Source organism: Saccopteryx leptura, chromosome 4 (genome assembly GCF_036850995.1).
Source record: "Saccopteryx leptura isolate mSacLep1 chromosome 4, mSacLep1_pri_phased_curated, whole genome shotgun sequence".
Lineage (NCBI taxonomy): Eukaryota > Metazoa > Chordata > Mammalia > Chiroptera > Emballonuridae > Saccopteryx > Saccopteryx leptura.
This window is the reverse complement of record NC_089506.1, coordinates 57,244,296-57,265,786: the sequence shown is the minus strand read 5'-3', so window position 1 is coordinate 57,265,786 and position 21,491 is coordinate 57,244,296. Positions and strand designations below refer to the sequence as shown.

Genomic DNA, 21,491 nt, shown 5'->3' with positions numbered 1-21,491 from the left:
GCAGATGGGAACAGAGTTGGAGGTTTGGGGAAAGGGAGCTTACATGGCAAAAAACATAATGAGAGCATGTCATCAAGTTTTTATTTAAAAGGTCTCATTTGAAATGTGTTACCGAGATATTTTAAAAATTCATCATGAGAAATTTTGATTCAGAGTTTCAATTTTAAAATGTTATGAGCTTTTGTTGTTTTCCCGTTTCCCACACATTTCTTTATAGGCTTCAGTTAAATTCATAGAAGTATAGATTTTAATTGCTTTATAACAAAATTAATTTGTACATATATATATATTTCTATACAGACACAGGGTGGGGCAAAAGTAGGTTTTCTGTTCTATGGATAATAATACAAGAATTAATAAATAATAATACAAGTATAGACTGTATTTTGTGTACTCATAACTGTAACCTACTTTTGTCTTATCTTAAATAGAGAGATTTCTTTTAGTCTATTCTTAAAATGTATTTTTCAGATGTTTTATTGATAATCAAATAAAATTACAATTTTTTTATATCTTTAGTATCTGGTTTGAAACTTTTCTGTCAAGGTTTTGATTTTTACTTGCATATTCTCATCAGTTGTATAAAGTCATTAAAATAAAGCAGATCTTACCATGTCTTTACTTGAATAAATAACTAGAGGTACATATATATATATATATATGTATGATGACTAAGAGTTCTTAAACACATTTACTTCTTGTGTATCTGCGTAAATGATTGTAAGAGGGTGGAAGAAGTGTTGTGGAGATGTATCATTATGTATAGGATTTTGAAGAACATTCCATTGCTCTCATGTTTGGAGATTTCTTGAATTTAATGAATGTGTTTCTCTTTCACAGCAAACATGTTATGTATAGCCAGATTTTTTGTGTGTGTGTTTGAAAGGCTTGCAACTGTGGGATATTGCCAGCCAGTTAGTATAAAGCAAATTGAGTCTACTGAGAGATTAATTCACCAGCTGAAAGAAATGTATTTGCCTTAGAGTCATCAGATATTCTATGCACTTAAACTCATTTTCCAAGATAGCATCCCTAATGAACTTCCTAAACCAATTAAACATAAGCAGGAAGCATCAGTCATCAAAAATTGACTATTTTCCTCTAATCAGCTAAAGGCACAACTTGTGTGGTATTGAGGATCACCTTAAAAGTTGTTGAGGGTTTTTTTGTCACTCTCTTCTAACTTTGTTAACTTCTTAATTTTATGGATGCAGTGTTTTGCACAGACACTGTAAATGAGCATAGTGTTTATAGTATGTAAAGTGCTTTCCCTTGCACTATTATTCAATAGAATAAAATGACTTTTAATGCGCTTAAGTGATTTGCTTAAAGGCACACAATTAATGTGTGTCTGGGGCTCAAATCATGCCCTTTATAGTAATTGTTTTATAAATATTTAAGTATTGATTGACTTTCTACTCTTCATGACAGGGTTGTGTTTAAAATGCCACCATCTTTACATGTGGATAGACTCTGGTAGAGCTAAGTCAGAATGCGGGTGAAGTGGGACTTTTTTATTCACCTATAGGTTCCCTTCCTCAAAGACAGAATCAGTGATATCGTTTCCTACGTGCTATAATGATAATAATGATCTATATTAGAAACCATTACTAAGCATTTATAACATGCTAGCACTTTACATAATTTAATAAAAATAATCATTCACAAAACTTTCCAAATAGATAGTTTTCTTTCATTTTTACAGATGCAAAAAATGTAAGCCCAAAAAAGCAACGTTAAATTTATCTGGGGTTTTAAGTTTTGAAAAATTCTTATGAAGTGTTCTAGATATTAAACAGCTATTCATGTATGTGGCAAAAATAAAGAGATATAGGCCCTGGCCGGTTGGCTCAGTGGTAGAGCATCCGCCTGGTGTGTGGAAGTCCTGGGTTCGATTCCTGCCAGGGCACACAGGAGAAGCACCCATCTGCTTCTCCACCCCTCCCCCTCTCCTTCCTCTCTGTCTCTCTCTTCCCCTCCCACAGCCAAGGCTCCATTGGAGCAAAAGATGGCTCCATGGCCCCTGCCTCAGGCGCTAGACTGGCTCTGGTCACAACAGAGCAACGCCCGGGATGGGCAGAGCACCCCCCCTGGTGGGCGTGCCCGGTGGATCCCGGTCGGGCGCATGTGGGAGTCTGTCTGACTGCTTCCCCATTTCCAGCTTAAGAAAAAAAAAAAAAGAGAGAGATAGTGGTTACAGGATGTGGCATAAGTGTGCTGTTTTCATATTACTGATTTTCATGGGTCAAAATGTAATCATTTTGTTTGTGAATGTCCCTTTAAATGTACACAGATGGAAACTCTTCTGCTTTATCAAAGTCAGGTGAGGGAGAGCTCCACTCTGATGCCAGTGGTTTCAGAATAGATATGAAATAACACTGGCCATTTGGAAGGAGCCAACAGAGCTGGGAAAGGGTTGGTGATTTGCATGTTGTCTACATGAGACTTTGGGGAGGGGTGGACTGGGAAAGAATGATCCCCCTTGAAGAACCAGGGAGAATTTCATTACCTGATGACTCAAATTCTGAAGCTGAATTTCCATTCATACTCTAGAAAATAATAATACTTTTGCACAAATAAATTATTTGAAATTATTTCTACATAGTTGTTTAAAAAGATAATCACAACATCCCTTTTCTTTCTAGTTTATATGAATTAGTATGACAAACAGATATATTTGGGAAATATTTCTTGGCATGATCTTTTAATGTCAAACTTTTGTTTAAACAACCTCTTGGATATTCCCAGCTGCTCTGGAACAAGATTGTTTTTAACTTATTTCTTATTCCGAATTGAACAAGTTTAATTTAGGAAGATCACAAAACTAAATCTTTCGTCTGTTTTTTTTTTATCTGACTTTAGATTATTTTTTTATTTTAATTTTATATTATTGCATATTTTTAAATGCCAAATTTGAAGTCAAGTCAGGTATATGCTGAGCATTTGTTAAGAAATAAAACCATGTCCTCTTATTTATATGAATGTTTATCTTTCAAAATATAGATACATTGTATAGTATGTCCTCAATAAATGTCATTGAATAAGTAATGAATCATCTTCCAGTCAACAAGCATAAATCAAAAAGTTATTATAGAACATTATGGCCTCTGAAGTTTTGAGTAAAATGAAGGCCCCTTACTAATTTAGTTATAAAGAGCATTGAAGACAGAATAATATAATAAATTATTTTCATATTTAAAATAAATTAATTAAGCCATATTTATTTAGCATTAGTAATGTGGAAATCCATATGGTCATGATGGGGAATATAAAATGATTAAATTATGACCTCATCTTTAAGAAACTTACCATTAATCAGAAAGTCATAGCATATGTCCAAGAAAGTTAATTGTCAGTGAATGGTACACATAGATTTAAAAGATCAGAGATATATGTATATGTATGGACTGGAAAAAGATATTTGAATTTAAACTTGAAATTAAGCTTAATGTGATGAGTTCAGGAAAAGCAAAGGGGGGGTTCTATGTGGAGGAAAAACAAGAATTGGAAGTGAATATAAAACAAGTATAAAAAAATTATAGCCTGACCAGATGGGGGCACAGTGGATAGAGCATCAGACTGGGACATAGAGGACCCAGATTCAAAACCCCAATGTCACCAGCTTGAGCACAGGCTCATCCGGCCTGAGCATGGGCTCGCCAGCTTGAGCACAGGGTTCCTGGCTTGAGCGTGGGATCATAGACATGACCCCATGGTCGCTGGCTTAAACCCAAAGGTCACTGACTTAAAGCCCGAGGCTGCTGACATGAGCCCAAAGTCACTGGCTTGAGCAAGGGGTCACTCGCTCTGCTGTAGACCCCTGATCAAGGCACATATGAGAAAGCAATCAATGAACAAGCAATTAATGAACTGCTAAGATGCTACAACAATGGTTGATGCTTCTCATCTCTCTCTCTTCCTGTCTGTCTCTCTCTTGCATATATGTGTGTGTGTGTGTGTGTGTGTTATATATATATATATATATATATATATATATATATATATATATATATATATATAGAGAGAGAGAGAGAGAGAGAGAGAGAGAGAGAGAAGAGAGTATATAAATTATATGGGACCTTAACTGTAAGCTGAATTTGAACTTTTTTTAAAGCTTCATTTCCAAAAGTATATCAATTGGCTCATTGAGTGAGGGGAGGGGTTAATCTGCTTATGTAAATTCAGAAAAGGAGAGGTGAATTTAACTAAACAAAATTGCTTTCTGTCAAATTCCTCATGAGTTTTTACTTCATTGATAGCATAAGGGGGCCACAGTATGAATTTCTCAAACATTTTACCACCACACCTCTTTTTGTGACTCATCTGTTTGGACTGGTATTTGTTCTGCAGACACATGTTTGGAACCAGGGTGTTTGACAGAAAAGAGTCACAAAGACAATTAAGCCAGAGAAATGATGCAGTGAAAGTACTAATGGGGGAAATAATCTGGTGGTTGTAGATGGGAGAGACTGATGTCCTCTGCAGTGACGGAGTTGGAAGACTAAACCGTGGGGATGATATATTAAACAGTGGAGATGAATGCTTCTATTTTAATATTCAAAGAGGTAGAATATGTTTTATATCCAATTGCTGTTTAGAGATGAACATCAGAGTAATAAGCGCTACAAATAAATATTTAAGTGTAATTTGTACAGAGAAGAGAGCACAGTCTGTCAGGTGGGTTCCCAGAAAGAGACTAAAAAGAACAGAGGCTATACACTATTAATTAAAACAACCTTATTTCTTTGCTGTGTGGAGAAATATAATCAAACTTGAAAGAAATCAAAGTAATTTAGTCCAAAAGACATGAGATTTTGAAGAAGGACCTTATTATGAAAATCCTATTGTTTTTGTTGATTAGAAATGTGTCAGGAATTTTCACAAATTAAGCTTTATTATAGTTATGAGAATGAAATTGACCTTTTGTAGAGGTGTGATGATGGAGAAGTAAGAAGATTAGCATTGTAAAGCAGAACCTTCATACAGAGGAGACAGAGATACTGATCCAACTAGAGGGAGATGGGATTATTGTGGGCCTGGGAGCATGGATCAGATGCGATCGTGGATATATCTGAATAGGTCAATCCTAAGTAACAACAATTATACTTCTTGTTCTTATTGGGAGAATAAATATACTTCAAGTAGTCTACATAGTGTTGGGACATTAAAAATTAATATATTTTAATTATTATTATCTACTTTATATATATTATATTACAATGTTACTTAAACACAGCATTAATTGAAAGAATTATGTGATAAAGATTAGATTAAAATTTTTCTAAGTATTACTGACAAGTACAACAAAAGTAACTTCCATAATGTTCAATGTCTCGTGGTTAATACAAGTCAGAATCAGGATTCTAAGCATGTTGGATCTCAGAGACCAAGCCCTTTATGATTATTCTAAGTAATAAATGGTAAATGTTATAAAATAATACAACTAACCTTCCTTTTTGTTTTTGGATTTTGAATACTTATGTGCTTTGTTATATATCTATATCTCCCTGCAAGGAGAAGCATGTACATCAGTGCATTAAAAATAGTAACAGCATTGCCTATATTTACTTGACTATGAGGGAACATTCTTTTTAAATTTAATATCTATTAATAAAGTTTTAGAAATTCTGATACATTGAAATAAGTTATGATAAGAATTTTAAAATTATTCTCCAGTTGTTTTAGTATTTTATTTTTGTTAGGGAAAGATATGTTTTAATAAACTAATATTTCAAAATTTGTGATCAATTTCTTTTTAATTTTGATAGCTTCTGAATTGTCAAAGTATAGTTGCTTAGTGTAAATATTCTTTAAATGCTAAACACATTTGTCTTCAGTATACTGAGAATATTTCACTCTGTGTTTTTCAATATGAATTAATCTCCTTGGGTTGTGTGTTTAATTATTGTCTGCTAATCAATACTATTTAGAAAATCTCTTAGAAGTAACAACCATAATACTTCATAAAGCATTCTGAAAGTTTAAATGACCATTAAATGCTCAGCAGAGGTACATTTTATTCATAATATAGCAGTACCCTCTAGTGCTCATGCTTGGTCATGTGTTCTTCAAAACTACCTTAGAGGGGTAAGTCCCATATATTGTATCATTTTACCAAACTTTTTCTTTAAGTGAAATATTTTGTTATTTATGGTATTACTTTTTTGAAAGAAGTTCAGGCATTTATAATATTATTCAAAAAAATGTCCTACTGTGCTCTAGGGAAAATAGCTATTTCATCTATTTTCCTTTTGTTGTACTTGTAACTTCCACAATGTTCAATGTCTAAGTCATGTAACTGAATTCTTTATCATGTAATTCTTTCAATTAATGAGCTATTAGTGTTTAAGTAATATTGTAATAGAATATATAATAAAGTAGATAATAATCTACATTAATATATTAATTTTTAATGTCCCAACACAATGCAGAGTACTTGAAGTATATTATTTCTTACAATAAGAACAATGGCTTAGATATATTGTCCTTATTTTAAATGTATTTTATTTACTTTTATGAACCAAGAAATTGGGTTAAAATTCTTAAGTTGTTTATAAAAATGCAAGCAGAACTTAAATATTTTGTTCCAATGTTTAGTTCTGTGCTGTATTAATTAATTATATATTTGATACAAATAATTTAACCAAAGCTAAATATGTATGTATATTTTTAAAATTCTAGGTTCTTTCAATTGAATCTTTTCTGGATCAATAGTGCCATTTTACTAACATAGTTTTTTCAGAAATTTTAGATTGTTGGTTTAAAAAGTAGCCCAGTATTATTAGCCAGTTTACTGCAAAAGAAATTGTGTTATATTGGAGTTTGATTTATAATGCTTAAACATTGTTTATTCAAAAACAAGTGATTCTGTAGCCAAACTCTCCATGAGCAGGAAGATCTGGTTTTATTTGCTTTCCAGAGCTTTAGCTTTTCAGACCATACCCCTTTTGGCTGTAAGACCTTGCTTATTATTCATTATTATTTCAGTAGTTATCTTTTTAAGAGAGAGGAGAAGCATCAGCTTGTAATTGCATCACTTTAGTTGTTCATTGGTTGCTTCTCATATGTGCCTTGACCAGGGTTGGGGCAGGGGCTTAAACTGAGACATTGACCCCTTGCTCAAGTCAATGTCCTTTGGACTCAAGCCAGAAATCATGGGATCATGATGGTCTCACGCTCAAGCCAGCAACATGGAGCTCTAGCTGGTGACCTCAGGGTTTCAAACCTGGGTCCTCAACATCCTATCCCGGGTCAACACCCTTATCTACTGTGTCACCACCACTGATTAGGCCATTATTTCAGTAGTTTTTACTGTTTTTGTTGACTTGATTTGGTAAGGTGTCTACATCACAATAGTGGAACCACAGAAGAAAATCATTTTAATTTCTTCATATGTTCCTGAATAACATTGTTAGATGATTTGAATTTGCTCTTAATAAATGGTTTTTGTATCATATTTAGTTATTACAGGGTAGGTCACCCAAACCCGACAAGTGGGAACTTCACATGGGCAGTGGTGGCGGCGCTGTTGAACAGATCAGCGGGGACTGTGATGATGAAGATGGTTGTGGGGGATCAGGAAGCGGAGAAGTCAAGAGAACACTAAAAATCACAGACTGTAAGTAAATGATTCTAACACCACTTTTAAAGAAATGATTTCAAAATATAATTAAGGATAAGTATTATATTATGAATGTAAAGAAATAATGACTGAATTTAGAAGCATACAAGAGAAATAAAAATGAATTTATATTTTGGTTATTTAGGACATGCATTCTTGGGATTTTGTTTATTTTTAAATTATGGCTTTAAATGGAAATAAAACTTTTTGTTTGAAAAATTAGTAGATGATAATCAGTTATGAGAATTAAATGTTTTAAAGTAAGATAATCCTTAAGGAATAAGATAATTAGTAACTAATATGGTAGATATTAAATGTATTTATATATTGGTAAACAATGTAAAACTAGGATGGATAAGTTCTAAAATAAACAAGTGCTGCATTTTAATATTATCATGCTATAAAATCAAAATATTTTATTTCAATAGATTCTATTATAGTTAAATTGCAAACAAACTGGTTTAAATATATGATTAGTTATGTTAAAAAAAACTACTTGAATTTAACTCTTATGAATTTGGTCTTTCAAAATTATTTACTTTGTTTTGATTGTATGGATTTGAAAAAGATTTCTGCTATAGCTGGACTGGTCAATATAACAAAAGATGAAATTAACTTTTTTTAATCACCAAATGAATTTCCTTTCCTTGTGTTAACATACAAAATGAAGACTATAGGTTCTCTATCCTCCATTGTTATGTGCATGCATTTGTTCCTATGGGTGATACAACAAAGTTATCAACTGAGAAATAATGTGAAAGTTAATGTACCCAGAGCAACTAATTTCCAAGTATTCACTTATCTAAGATCATAACAAAGGCAATTACTTTATAAAGTAATCTTCTGGACCTGTGCCCTCTCTATGGAGGCTGGTCTGATCGTCCCCCTCTAAATCACAAAGGGTTAGTTTGGACCTTTGTGACACATCTTTTCATGGTGGGAGAAGAATTTATTTACTTTTCGGTTTTATTTTAGTGAATTTAGAACACAACTCATGCTTCAAACATCACTGCCCCATTTCTTCTAGGATCTTATTAACAAATCAAACATTGGTTAAGTTAATGGAAGCTGAAAGAGGTACCAAATCTATGAGGAAATTAATATAAAGAAAAAGAAACATCTTTTCCTGTTAAACACAGTCATAAATTTATTATAGAACGTAAACAGACGGGATTTAGTAAACGTGGAGCAGCAACTGAACAGAGGCCCACAGAATTCCTCAATGTATTAATATAATTTCCTAGTGAAAATTAAATATCTTTTACTCTTGTGGGAGCAGAAGAGAATATGTATTCTTGTTATTGGTTTTAATACAGTTTATCACAAGAAGAAAACTATAAAATAAGAGGGTTTCATTAGAAAATAATATTTTTACTGAGAGTAAAAATGTCCTCTGCCATATTTTAGAATTATGTACTTATCAATTAGGATAATATTAAATAATCTTTTCTTTTCATCCTATTTTTAGTATTAATATGTACTATAATTTCATTGCCATTTGACTATTAGGTCATAAAAATTATTACAAGATAATCTTAAGTAGATCAAATTTATCTTGGAAAAGTGGTTCACAATAGTAATTGCAGGCAAAATGAATTTATCACAAGTTGATTTAGATACTGGACTTTCAAAAAAAGGGTTATTTTAAGTCTTCAATTGGCTTGAAATATATATATATATATTTATAGTGCTTGTGTGTGTGTTTGTGTCTGTGTGCAGGTATAGAATTAGCAATTTTATAGGGATTTTTCACTCCTTAAATTATTTATAAGCTCAAGAGCTTGTTATGTATCGATAGATAACCATTTTTTATTTGTTTCACAAGAGAAGAGAAACAATGGAGGATATTCACCTACCAATAGTTTTCTCACAGAACAACACTTGTCAAGGTGGCAAGAATGAATTTTTTATTTCAAAATCCTGTTTTCAGTTACTACTGAAAGGGACATGTATGATACAAGCAACTATCTATCAGAATTGGAAAGATTTAAGATATACATGGTTTTCAGCAACTCCAGGCAAACCTTTAAACAATCCAGATCTGCTACAAATGGTTTGCCTATTATATTTCTAAGAGTTTGTAGCTGTTGCCTTTTAATTTTTAATAAGCTGTTAGAAAACCACTGTGGATAGCATGCTAAAATAGAGAGGGACAGGGAACGTAGCAAAGGCTAAGTCATATTTCTATTTTTATAAAGCCCTTTGATATCTTTCCTGTGTTTGGCTAGTTTGATATATTTATACAGCAAGTTAACACATAGTTTTACATGGTCTAATTGACTTTAAAATACTGTGCTCCAGAAAACTTACCAGGTGTCATTTCTGTTTATACTGGAAATACACCATTATTTCAACCTTACATTGTTTAGTCTTTGTAAAATACAACAGTTCATTTGTCACCTTGAAAATGAATTTCTGTACTTATTTCTAGATATAATTATAAGAAATAATTGTGCCATAAAGTTAATGAGTTTGCTCAATTTATGTGAATATTTTACTAATCATCCCTTGAACTGATTTTCTATCTTTGTTTCTGTTCACATTTATGTCAGGCAATGCAAGAGTCTATGTATATCAATGTGTAAAATTTCACAATCAAAATATTTATGTACCTTCTGGTATTGTGTTTTTATCACCAATTATATCAAATAATTTAACAAATATTTAAATTTCTCAAACTATATTTACTTGTATTCCACATGTAGACTATTATTAAGTGTTAAATATTATGGTTTTCATAAAATGCAGCTATCTATACACTATGTAGTGTTCACTCTTAGGAAATTGAAACTATCTTTTATTTCAATAGAAAGATTTTAAAATCCCAATATTATGGAAAGTTGTTTTATGTTTTTTATTGTACTGTATTAGGCTTATTTACATCAGTATGAATATTTTACTAGAAACTGAATTGTAGGATTGAAATGGTTCAAACCTTTATTTCATCTCACCTTTGACACCTGCCATCCTTTCAAAATGGCTAACTGATGCAAGTTCTAAACACCAATGGAAAAAAGTCCTTTTAGACATACTGAGCAAACCTATGGTCACTATCATCAATACCTTTAAAATGATTTAACTATTCTTCTAATGTTCCCCAAGTATGACAGTTTAAAAAACAAACCTGAGTACTATGAAGGAAAGGCTGTAACAGAACTATTCAATGTGTATTTTTGAAATTTTTCAGTAGCATCGCTTGCAATTCTTATGTGATATTATAATTTAGATGGCAACAACTCTGTTTTTAAAAAACAAATAATATGTAAACCATGATCAAATTCATCTTGATAATATGGTTCACAATAGAAATCTCAGTCAAAATGAATTTTATCACAAATTGATTTAGATACTGGACTTTCAAAAATAGTAAGGTGATCTTAAGTCTATTGTCATATTCATCATTGCTCATACGATATTATGTAGCATGTTTAGCAGTTTAAAAATAATTTACTTTAACTGAAAAACCTATAAATGACAAGTCTGCTAGTTGTTCATAAAACTTGTTCCTCAAAACTGTGGTCAGCATGCTTGTGCACAATAGTTATGATATGGGTCTATAAAGACTGATGTATTGAGCCTGACCAGGTGGTGGCACAGAGGATAGAGCATCAGACTGGGATGCAGAGGACCCAGGTTTGAAACACCAAAGTCTCTGGCTTCATTCAGCACAGGCTCACCAGCTTGAGCACAGGGTTGCTGGCTTGTGTGGGATCATAGACATGATGCCATAGTCGCTGACTTGAGCCCAAAGTTTGCTGGCTTGAGCCCAAAGTCACTGGCTTGAGCAAGGGGTCATTCGGTCTGCTATACCCCCCCCAGTCAAGGTACATATGAGAAAGCAATCAATTCAGAGTACTAATGAATCATTTTGATTCCTCAGTCCTCCTGCATTACCTCTTATTCAGTCATCCTAAGTCTTTCTTTATAAGGACTCTTCACTATTATATTCTTCTTATCTCATAAGTTGTTCCTCCTCTTCTCGTTAATGGGTTTCTCAAACTTATTTTCACCATAAATTACCTTCACTTCAAAATTTCAGGTAGGCATGGAGGTTAGAAAGAACTCAGAAAAATACCACAAGTGTCATTTTCTTTAGAAAATGCAATCTTTGTTTTGCTTTCCAGAGCTACTATAACAATGTATTTATCATATCATGTAAATTATTATTTATTATTTTATATTGTCTAGTTGATGATTTAAAATTTTTTCAATAGAAATTATTTCAAATACATAATGCAAGCATATAAATTCGGCTTTCATTAATAACAGTTTCAAATATGTATATTAATAGTATGTGTACTCTTTATAAAATTAAAATTTTATCAAATTTGATTAAAATAAATTGTATTCACTTTACTTTGCAAAGCATTGACAAATAGCCCATTAATAAATTATTCCAAATTTAAGAAAATGTACTGAAAATAACTAAATAACTTGTGTTTATTTTATTCATTCACACTAAAAATAAATCATCTTTATATTACTTGGATTTGAACCTGGGTGATATAATGAAAATAACCTTGAGTAATGCTTGTACACTTTAATCTGTACAGGGTAGGACAAAAATAGGTTTACAGCTGTTTGTATGGAAAATAATACAATAATTAAATAATACAAGAATAAGCTGTGTTTCATGTACTCAAACTGTAAACCCACTTTTTCCCCACCCTGTATTTTACAAGTACTTCATACTGGTAGATTACATAAATCTCTGCATAATAAAATCATAGAAAATTTCACAAAAAATACTCCATCTTGTACAATGTCCAAAATTACAAACACTTTGAAGTTATTATCTGCTGCAGTTTTTATACTACTGATAAAAATTATACTAAGTAGAAATGAAAAATATTTCTAAGTTAAATATATTTCAATTAAGTATGTAATCACTGTGAATATTATTCTGATTATACATTTTCATTTTGGTTTCTAAATAATTGAGACTCATCCTGGCTGCTTGCTATTTAGCTAACAAGATTATTTAATGGAATTTAGATATCAAATGAATCTCTAAAATCATCTTTCAATCTCTTGAAAATTAATATATCACATTCATGAATTTAAATAATAAAATTAAAATAAAAGGGTTTGTCCTTGAATGCTTAGGAAATTATTTCCATTGCTTTGGCTTAGACACAGATTGGTGTTAAATCACTGAGGTAAAAAGGAATGACTTATAAGTTAAAGCTTATAGAGCCTCCTAGCATGCATTTTAGATCAACCACCTAACCTGCAAATCTCTTAACTAAGACTATACTACACCAGAAGCCATAAAATAAAGTTATGATCTGTTTTGACTAGAACTGTGTTAAGTGGAACTGTGTGATCAATAGAGGAAGTAAAACATTAAAATTTAAGAACATATTATCAGATATATTTTATCATAATTTGCCCAAGGTCAGTGGTTTTCAATCTTTTTATATGTGGGTACCAGTGAAAATAGAGTTTTGGGGGGGACCATTAAGGCAGAAATCACCCTGAGCATAAGCATATTCAACTAAGACCACTGGATCTATCATATTCATAGAGCATCAAGATGGTAACTCCTTTGTAGGCTGCTATAAAATTTCTGGCAGACCGGTCCACAGACCAGAGGTTGAAAAACACTGCTATAGGTGTCAGTAAAACCAGAAACAAACCATATTTATATTCAGATCCATTTTTATATCATTCTGTTGCAAATAGAATGGCTATCAAAATTGCTATAGTCTCCCTCAGGATTAATAGATAAAATTTTAGCATAATGTAAGAACAAATTGGGTATACTTTCAGCTCTTTGATAACTTTTATACCTCTACTGTGTAGAAAGAATATTTTCATGTAGATTGTTGACCAATTAAGTGCTCATTAACTGTAAATAATTAAAATAAATAATAGAGCATGTGATCTGGGCTCTAAGCTTCTCAAACTCTCTTGTGTATTCAACTATCTATACAAAACTCTCTTGGGGCTCTTGTTAAAAAGCCAAGCATAATACAGGAGATCTCAAGTGGAGCGTTCCTTATGTTCTCTGAGATGCTGTTGCCACTGGTCTGTGGACCATACTATGAGGAGCAAAAATGTATGCCCTTGTTTTTTATAGCTCTTATTTATTAGTATCTCTAATAAGTCTCTAGGAAGCAGTATGAGCTCTTATCAAACCTCTGTCTACCTTTGCATATTAGCATTACAAGAAAGCATCATATGCACTAAGACATTAGGGACTATAAAATCATTAGGCTGAGAGTTGTGACTTATCCTATATGATTTTTGGTATCAGTTCCAATTTGATAGTTTTAGCCTTGAGTTTACTTTATCTTTATTTTTTAATTATTTTTTTCTTTCGTTTTTTTATATCTCTAATCTCATTTCTGAAATTTTCTAATTCTAATTTATATTATTTGTTATTTTATATTCTTTCTTAATGCATTTTGACATTTGTTTTAAAGCTGTGGTCTATATTTTGAACAGGTCTTTCTGTTGTACTTTCACTATAGAGCAAGTAACAGAATACTATATTTGTAATAACCTCATATAGGAGCTGATCACAATCTTTTCCTGTTGCTTATTTTTATAAGAATTTATATTTTCTAAATTTCTACAAGGAGTCTTGTTCAGATAGATTTTCTAAATTTGAGTTCACAGTCCCATTGTTTTCATGTAGATTCAAAAATCGTGGTAACTTGTTTTCTGAGCTATCCTGGCTTCTTTCCTCCCTGTATTTATTCATATTTTCTCTTTCCTAATTCTCCATTGTTCTTGTCCCACTAATTCTTGACCCCACTTCCGGCAGTTTCTCTTCAATGTAGACCCCTTAAGGGTAAGGAAAACTTGCCAGATTAGTATTGAAAGTTGAAAAGGTTTCAGAGGCCTGACCTGTGATGGTGCAGTGGAAAAAGTGTCAACCTGGAACACTGAGGTTGCCAGTTCAAAATCCAGGGCTTTCCTGGTCAAGGTGCATATGAGAAGCAACTACCACAAGTTGATGCTTCCTGCTCCTCCTCTCTTCTCTCTCTTTCCTCTCTCTAAAACCAATAAATAAACTCTTTAAAACATTTCAGAGGATCCAGCCCTTGGCCTTATATCAGGGTCTTTACACTCATCCACTACTAGAATAAGCAACTCTTATCCCAATTCTATGCTGTTTTCAAATTGATTTCCAGCAAATACTTGTTGGCTATTTTGCATTTGTTTGGTTTTAGCTCTGTAACTTGGTGGGTTGCTTTCAGTGCTTTCTCTGCAACACAATGATTGCATGAAGGTTTTGTGGTAGTACTCCCTCATTCATTTATATTTTGAGGTTCATGAGGATAACTCATGAGGTGAGTTGTAAATGATGTCCGTGTGATTTTGATTTCACCATCTAATTGTTCTATTTATTTTACATAGTGATTTGGGACTTTCCGAAAGCTATACTGCAACCACTACTGCTGTCTTTCCTGAATTTCCCAGGTTATTTAAAATGTTTATGGAAACATTGCTGATCTTGTTTCTCTTTGGTTCTGTTCCTTGACATGCCATGCATGAACGCATACATACATGTTTTTTCACATATGTGAAAAATAGCCATGCTTGTCAAATTTATAGTCACAGTAGTCTTTCTGCCAATGAAATACACTTCCTTTTAATTGAGATATGTATTGTCTATTTTCAAATTTAATGATTATAAGCAGTGCTATAGGTGATCATTTTTGAGTATAAATTCCTTCAAATAGTAAAATTCATTTTCAGAAATATTGTATCAATTTATGTTTACATAAATACTAAAGATCAAATCATTTTTTGCTATAATTACATATCCTCAGACTTTTTAATTGTGCAAACTTTTGAATGTAAATGGTTAAACATATATTTATATGTGTTAAAGAAAAATTGCACTAGATAGAATTAAATAGGAAAGGAAGACTTTATTCAAAATTACTAAAATAAGGGTCAGGAGTGTTGCAATATAAGAGAGAGAAATTGAACTCAACTCTGCTGAAAGAAAGAGTGTGACAGTTTTAAGCACTGGGGTGAGACACAGAAAAGGTACAGTACTGGGAGATGTTTGAGGGGGAGCTGTTGGTCAAAGTGATCAGGCCATCTGTGTTTGCTAATTGACACTTATCAGAGTTAGGCTCCTAACCTTCCACAGATTAGGAGCCTATTAGGGTAGATTGAGGCCCCATCTTTCTGAACAATTACATTTCAAAGGGTGGTTCCCAAGTCTTTGACAAGATATGTCAAGGGTCTTTCTTGGTTTTGAGCCTTCACTGATTACTGAACTGGAGCATAGCTTTTTGTTTCTTGGTCATTTGGTGTTTCCTCTTTTGTGCTTTGCCTTCCCTCCCTTTTTCCTATTTTACCATTACTTTGATTCAAAGTATATTTGTCAGCATATGAGTTGTAAAAAAAAATGTCCTTACTGTTTCTGGTATTATAGCATTTAAATACATATATGTTGCCTTTATATACTTAAGGGACTTAAAGTCTAGCAGAGGATGCTAATACAAATGGAAAAACATTAAAATGAACTTTAAAAGTATAAAGAAATGAAACAATATGAAGTGCAGAGGGCACATAAAAAGGAGAATGATAAATTCTATGGTTTTTGTTTTGTTTTGTTTGTTTTTATTTTTGCGATGAATAACATCCTAAAAGTTAGCTGATTTCCATAGAGGATCAAAGATAGTCAGGTAGGTACCTCATTCTTCCAGACAGAGCATTTATAAAAGTACAATGTTTCAAATGTCACAGTGTCTTCATGATGTGTTTGATCTTCCTGCAGCACCACTTTAGGAAGAGAATAAGATAAGAGGTTAGCATAGTAGTCAGGGGCCTCTACAATGTAAGAGCATACCTATTTGTCCTGGTTATTAGTTTGGATTTTTTTCTGTAGGAATCAAGCATGACCTCTCCTCCAAAGAACTCCAAAGAAAAATTGATGCATTCAAGGCCCAATATCCAAATAAAACAACTTCCAGTGATGTTCAGACAATTAGATCTGTATTGTGCAATCAGCAAGGCCCAAACTAAACTTGTCAAATTTCCTTCCAAGGCTACATTTTAATTTTTCCATTTTGAGTTGATACACAATCACTTACCACCCTCCTAAACCAGAAACTGAGAAGTTGTCCTAGGTTCCTTTATCTTCTCACTCTCCATATACAGTGTGTCCGTAAAGTCATGGTGCACTTTTGACCGGTCACAGGAAAGCAACAAAAGACGATAGAAATGTGAAATCTGCACCAAATAAAAGGAAAACCCTCCCAGTTTCTGTAGGATGATGTGGCAGCATGTGTGCATGCACAGACCTTGTATACAGCGGAGCAGCCCACGGCCATGCCAGTCAAGATGTGGACAGTATAGAGGAAAGTTCAGTGTGTTCTGTGGCTCACTAAATTTGAATCTGTGACCAAAGTGCAAAGTGAATATTGGCATGTTTATAATGAAGTGCCACTACATAGGAATAACATTAATCAGTGGGATAAGCGTTGAAGGAAACCAGCAGTTTGGTGGAGAAACCCCGTTCTGGTAGGCCATCAGTCAGTGACGAGTCTGTAGAGGCTATATGGGATAGCTACCTAAGGAGCCCTAAAAAATCTGTGCGTGAGCCCACATCGAACTGCACTGAATAGGTATGAAACTGGGAGAGTTTTCCTTTTATTTGGTGCAGATTTCACATTTCTATCATCTTTTGTTGCTTTCCTGTGACCAGTCAAAAGTGCACCATGACTTTACGGACACACTGTATATGTACTTTCTTCACCCCATTGTCTTTAACTGCTAAATTTCTCTTAAATACATTCTCTCTCTCTCTTTCCTATTTCCATTGCTACTTTCTTAACTTAGGTCTCCATCATCTCTTGCCCAAAATGTTTTCATAACGTCATACTGGTCTCTTTGCTTCTATTTCTGCCCCGCTTTTATTTGTTATTTCTGACAGCCGATAAAACTCCTCTGAGGATATCCAGACACTCTTGACCAAATTAAATCCTTCTATTGTATTATATCCCAATGAAATGAATGGTGATGCTCAATCATTCTATCTTTCTTAAAACATATACTTTTAAAAATTAAAAGATTGCTATGGCTATTGTGCTAGCTATTTACCTGCTACACCTTAGCTCTAAGCCACCCTACTAAAAATTGTTTTGTGATTATGCAAACTGCATTTCCTGAACACTCAACTAAATTCCCAAACTGTAATGTATCTATAAATTATTTCTCCGTTTATCTTGCCAACCAGTGGGTACTGTTGTTTTTATGCCAATGGGAGATACTAAAAAAAGATCAAAAGAAGGGAGAAGAGAAAAAATGCTTCCTTTTTAGTTCCAGTTCTTGTCAGGGTTACATCCACAGCAAAATACCACTCTCCTGCTCCAGACACTATCAGCACTTACTGAAAGCAGCTCTACTTTGCTCCTTGAAAGTAGAAAATACTCATGCCAGCAATTTTGCTTCAATTGCTAGTCTAATACTAGCAATGTGGTGCCCTATAGAGGCTTGAACACCATTCAGGAAGGGCTTTACTCCCATTTTGTTCATCTGGAGGTGTAAACTTTCTTTCCCAGTCCCCAGGTTCTAGATATCTTAGCTCTTCCTTTTCTTTAATCTTAAGAGTTGGAGCTACTCCCTGTAGTTACTAATACCTCTGGTTTTTAACATTGTTTTTTGTTCCACTACCCTTTAAATACCTAAAATCCAATTTCTTATATGAGCTCTAAAATATCTATCATGCTTGCTTTTGTTTTGTTGACTGAATCTTGTCTGACAAAGCTGATGTTAATTGTATAAAGTTAGAATCAGCATGTAATTATCTGAAAACCAATAAGAACTTCTAGTTTTCATGGAGATAATAATACTACAGTTTCTGTGTTTATGCTACCATGAAGGCTAACACCTGCCTTACCATTTCCTCCCAACATACAGAGGAAAATAATCACTTAGAAAATTAGAATGAATAATGTATTCATGCTTGGAGAGAGTGAACAGAGAGTAAGAGGAAACAGTTGGCTTCTGGGTGAGAAATCCTTGGAGAATCAGCCCTGGCACCATTGTGTCTTTGATTTAATTTGGCAGAGTGCCTGGTTCACTTGAATTGATTTGAAGCATTGAGTGTCAATGAAACCATCATGTAAAACTAACTCTGCTGGAACTATTAGGTTTTGATCTGGTTAAAGCAGGGCAATTAAAACATATATACATGTAACATGCATGCATGTATATACCCATACATGCATACACACATACATGCACACACACACACACACATACATACATAAATAGCAATGGAGTCTGACAGTACCAAGGTACCAAACTTTATTGGTTCTTTAAAACAAATTCCAAGTCTTTTTTTTTTACTATTATTAATATCAGATTGGAATATTTGAAATATCTCTCTAAAATATGTTCAAGCACTTCTTCAACATCTTGTATATTTACTAGACATATATTTCTGAAGTATGAGTTAATTTCCACAACCAGTACCAAAGCTATTATTAGTTTCTATGACCCACTAAAGATTCTGTATATGAGTTATATTAACTATAATAGGTTGTAAGATCTTGAGGTCAAGTTAGGCAGTACCTTTTTATCTTTTCATACATTATGGAACTACTTTTGATCAGAGAGTATACTACTTTAATCAGAATTATCACTGTGCTTCCAAATGCAAATTGTAGAATTACCAAAATACTGAGTCAAACTTCCATGTGTGGTGTCAGGAAATTTATACATAACAAGCCTAATAAATAATAATTATTTCATAAAAAGCATAAAAAGCTTGAGAACAACTGCCTCACAGTCTTTATTATCAGAATGTCTCCAAAAATTAGATATTTAATGAAAATGCTCTAAATTTAATGAAGAAATACAAGAATAATCTACTTTTCTCTAATATACATCTTAATTAACATTAAAAATCAGATTTTCTAATGAACTGAAAATATAGACATTAATTTTATTATAGTTAAGAATAGTTACTAGGAACTAAAATAAATATAAACATATTCATACTCAAAGGACCATATATGTTAAATATAGAATATATATAATAACCATAGTTTTCTTCAAGAGGCATCAATATTTTTGAATTATGTAAATAACTCTCTCATATATTCACATAGTAGGGACCTGACTGTGGAATTTTTGCATTCATTTAATGTGCTATTTTTAGTAAAAATTAACATCTAAAGTAATTATTTGAGTACTAATTGTTAAAATGGAGTATTAAGCACTGAACTTAAAAGTATAATTTTCTAGATTAATATGTAATGCCTCAATTTTGGAAGAGATACATTAACATAATAAATAATGCTTGGGAGTAGTTTTTGATTGATTATGGTTGATTTAATTTCCTTATAACTTGAATGTTTAATGCTATATTCTTAAAAACATAAGTAATTATATTTACCTATTAAGTAATGTATAAAATTATTTCTAATCCTCTGATTTTAATTTTTCAAAACAATTTGGATTTTGTATCACAATGTTTTTCATAATAATCATTAATGACCTTTACCTTTATGATACAAGCACATTTGGTGGAATCTTTTTTTTTCTGAAATATAAATTATATTATGGAGCTCAAATGGGAATTGCATGGCACTAATTTAATACAAATTTTGAACACCAAATTAAATTTGAGTCACTGATGGCTTCTTTATACTCCCGACCCATATTTATCTTTAATGTTAACCTCTTCAATCTATTCATGTACTCATTTATTTATTCAAAAAATACTTATTTGATGTTTATTCTGTGCTAGTCACCATGCCAGTGCCTGCCTCTGATGGATAAGGATGAGTTATCAGGAAAATGTAATGCAGGATGAAGAATTTTATTTGTGAAAAAAAATGCATCTTATGTGAGCAAAGAGTAAAGATACACAAAGCTAGGGATTATGGCAAGTTTTCTCAAATAAATTGGAAAATATGGTGCTTGAAAAAAGTTATTAATAGAGCTAACGAGAGCTAGGAGAATAATCTCTGCAGGAAGAGGAAGCAGGAGCAGAAAACTGATTACAGAAAGCTGAGCATCTGTAGGGAACTGCATGAAATCCTAGAATGCTATAATATACAATGTAGGTTGGGAATTGGCATAAACCAAATCATGAATCACTTAACTATAGCATGCCATGCCAAAAATCATTGATCAATTTGCATTCTGGCAAGACCTCACTGAAATGTTAAGAATTCATCTGGAGAGAGTTGTTACTACAGTAACCCAGACACAATATTTTGATGACATAAATGAAAATCAAATATTTTTGTGGTGATTTTTCCACCTCTTCAAGTAAACTTGTTCACTCTCTTATCTGCTAACTTAACACTGTGCACATATCTATATGATCACACTTATAGGTTTCTTATTTGTGTTATTTCTTCTTAGACAATACATTTCTAATATTGGTACCCATGACTTGTTCAACTTCATGTCTTTGTAATCGAATATAGTACATGAGCAAAGATACTCAGAAAATTTTTGTTAATTATGAATATGAATGAGTAAAGAAAATTATTTTGAAGTCATCATGGGGAATATAAAAAATAAAACCATACAAATATATAATGAGACTTATAAGAACAAGAGTGATGGAAACAAATGGAAAAGTTATGATGTATATAATAAAAATTAACAAGAATTTCTACTGAATATTTTTTCTCAACATGTAGATTATCAAGGTTATTATCATGTACATCTTAATTCAAGATGTCTTGGCTTCTTTGATTATTACTTGTCATCATTGTACAATGATCCTACAGATAGGTTCAGCAAAACATCTCAAAGATCAGTAAACAATAGAAATAATAGTAAGAATAAGAAAAATATCTTATTTCAAAGGTGAAATTTTCTTACAGAACTAAATTTACTTTTACTATATGATATAGAAATTATGCTCCTAGGTATT

At 32.5% G+C, this 21,491-nt stretch overlaps 1 protein-coding gene across 1 annotated transcript in view; it reads left to right on the top strand.

The window, feature by feature from the left end:
• GPC5 (glypican 5) overlaps window positions 1-21,491 on the top strand; it is a 1,847,257-nt gene that overhangs the window by 1,026,994 nt on the left and 798,772 nt on the right. Inside the window, exon 7 of the mRNA XM_066383702.1 lies at window positions 7,462-7,618. Coding sequence (XP_066239799.1) covers window positions 7,462-7,618 — 157 coding nt within the window. The remainder of the gene's footprint in view (window positions 1-7,461; window positions 7,619-21,491) is intronic.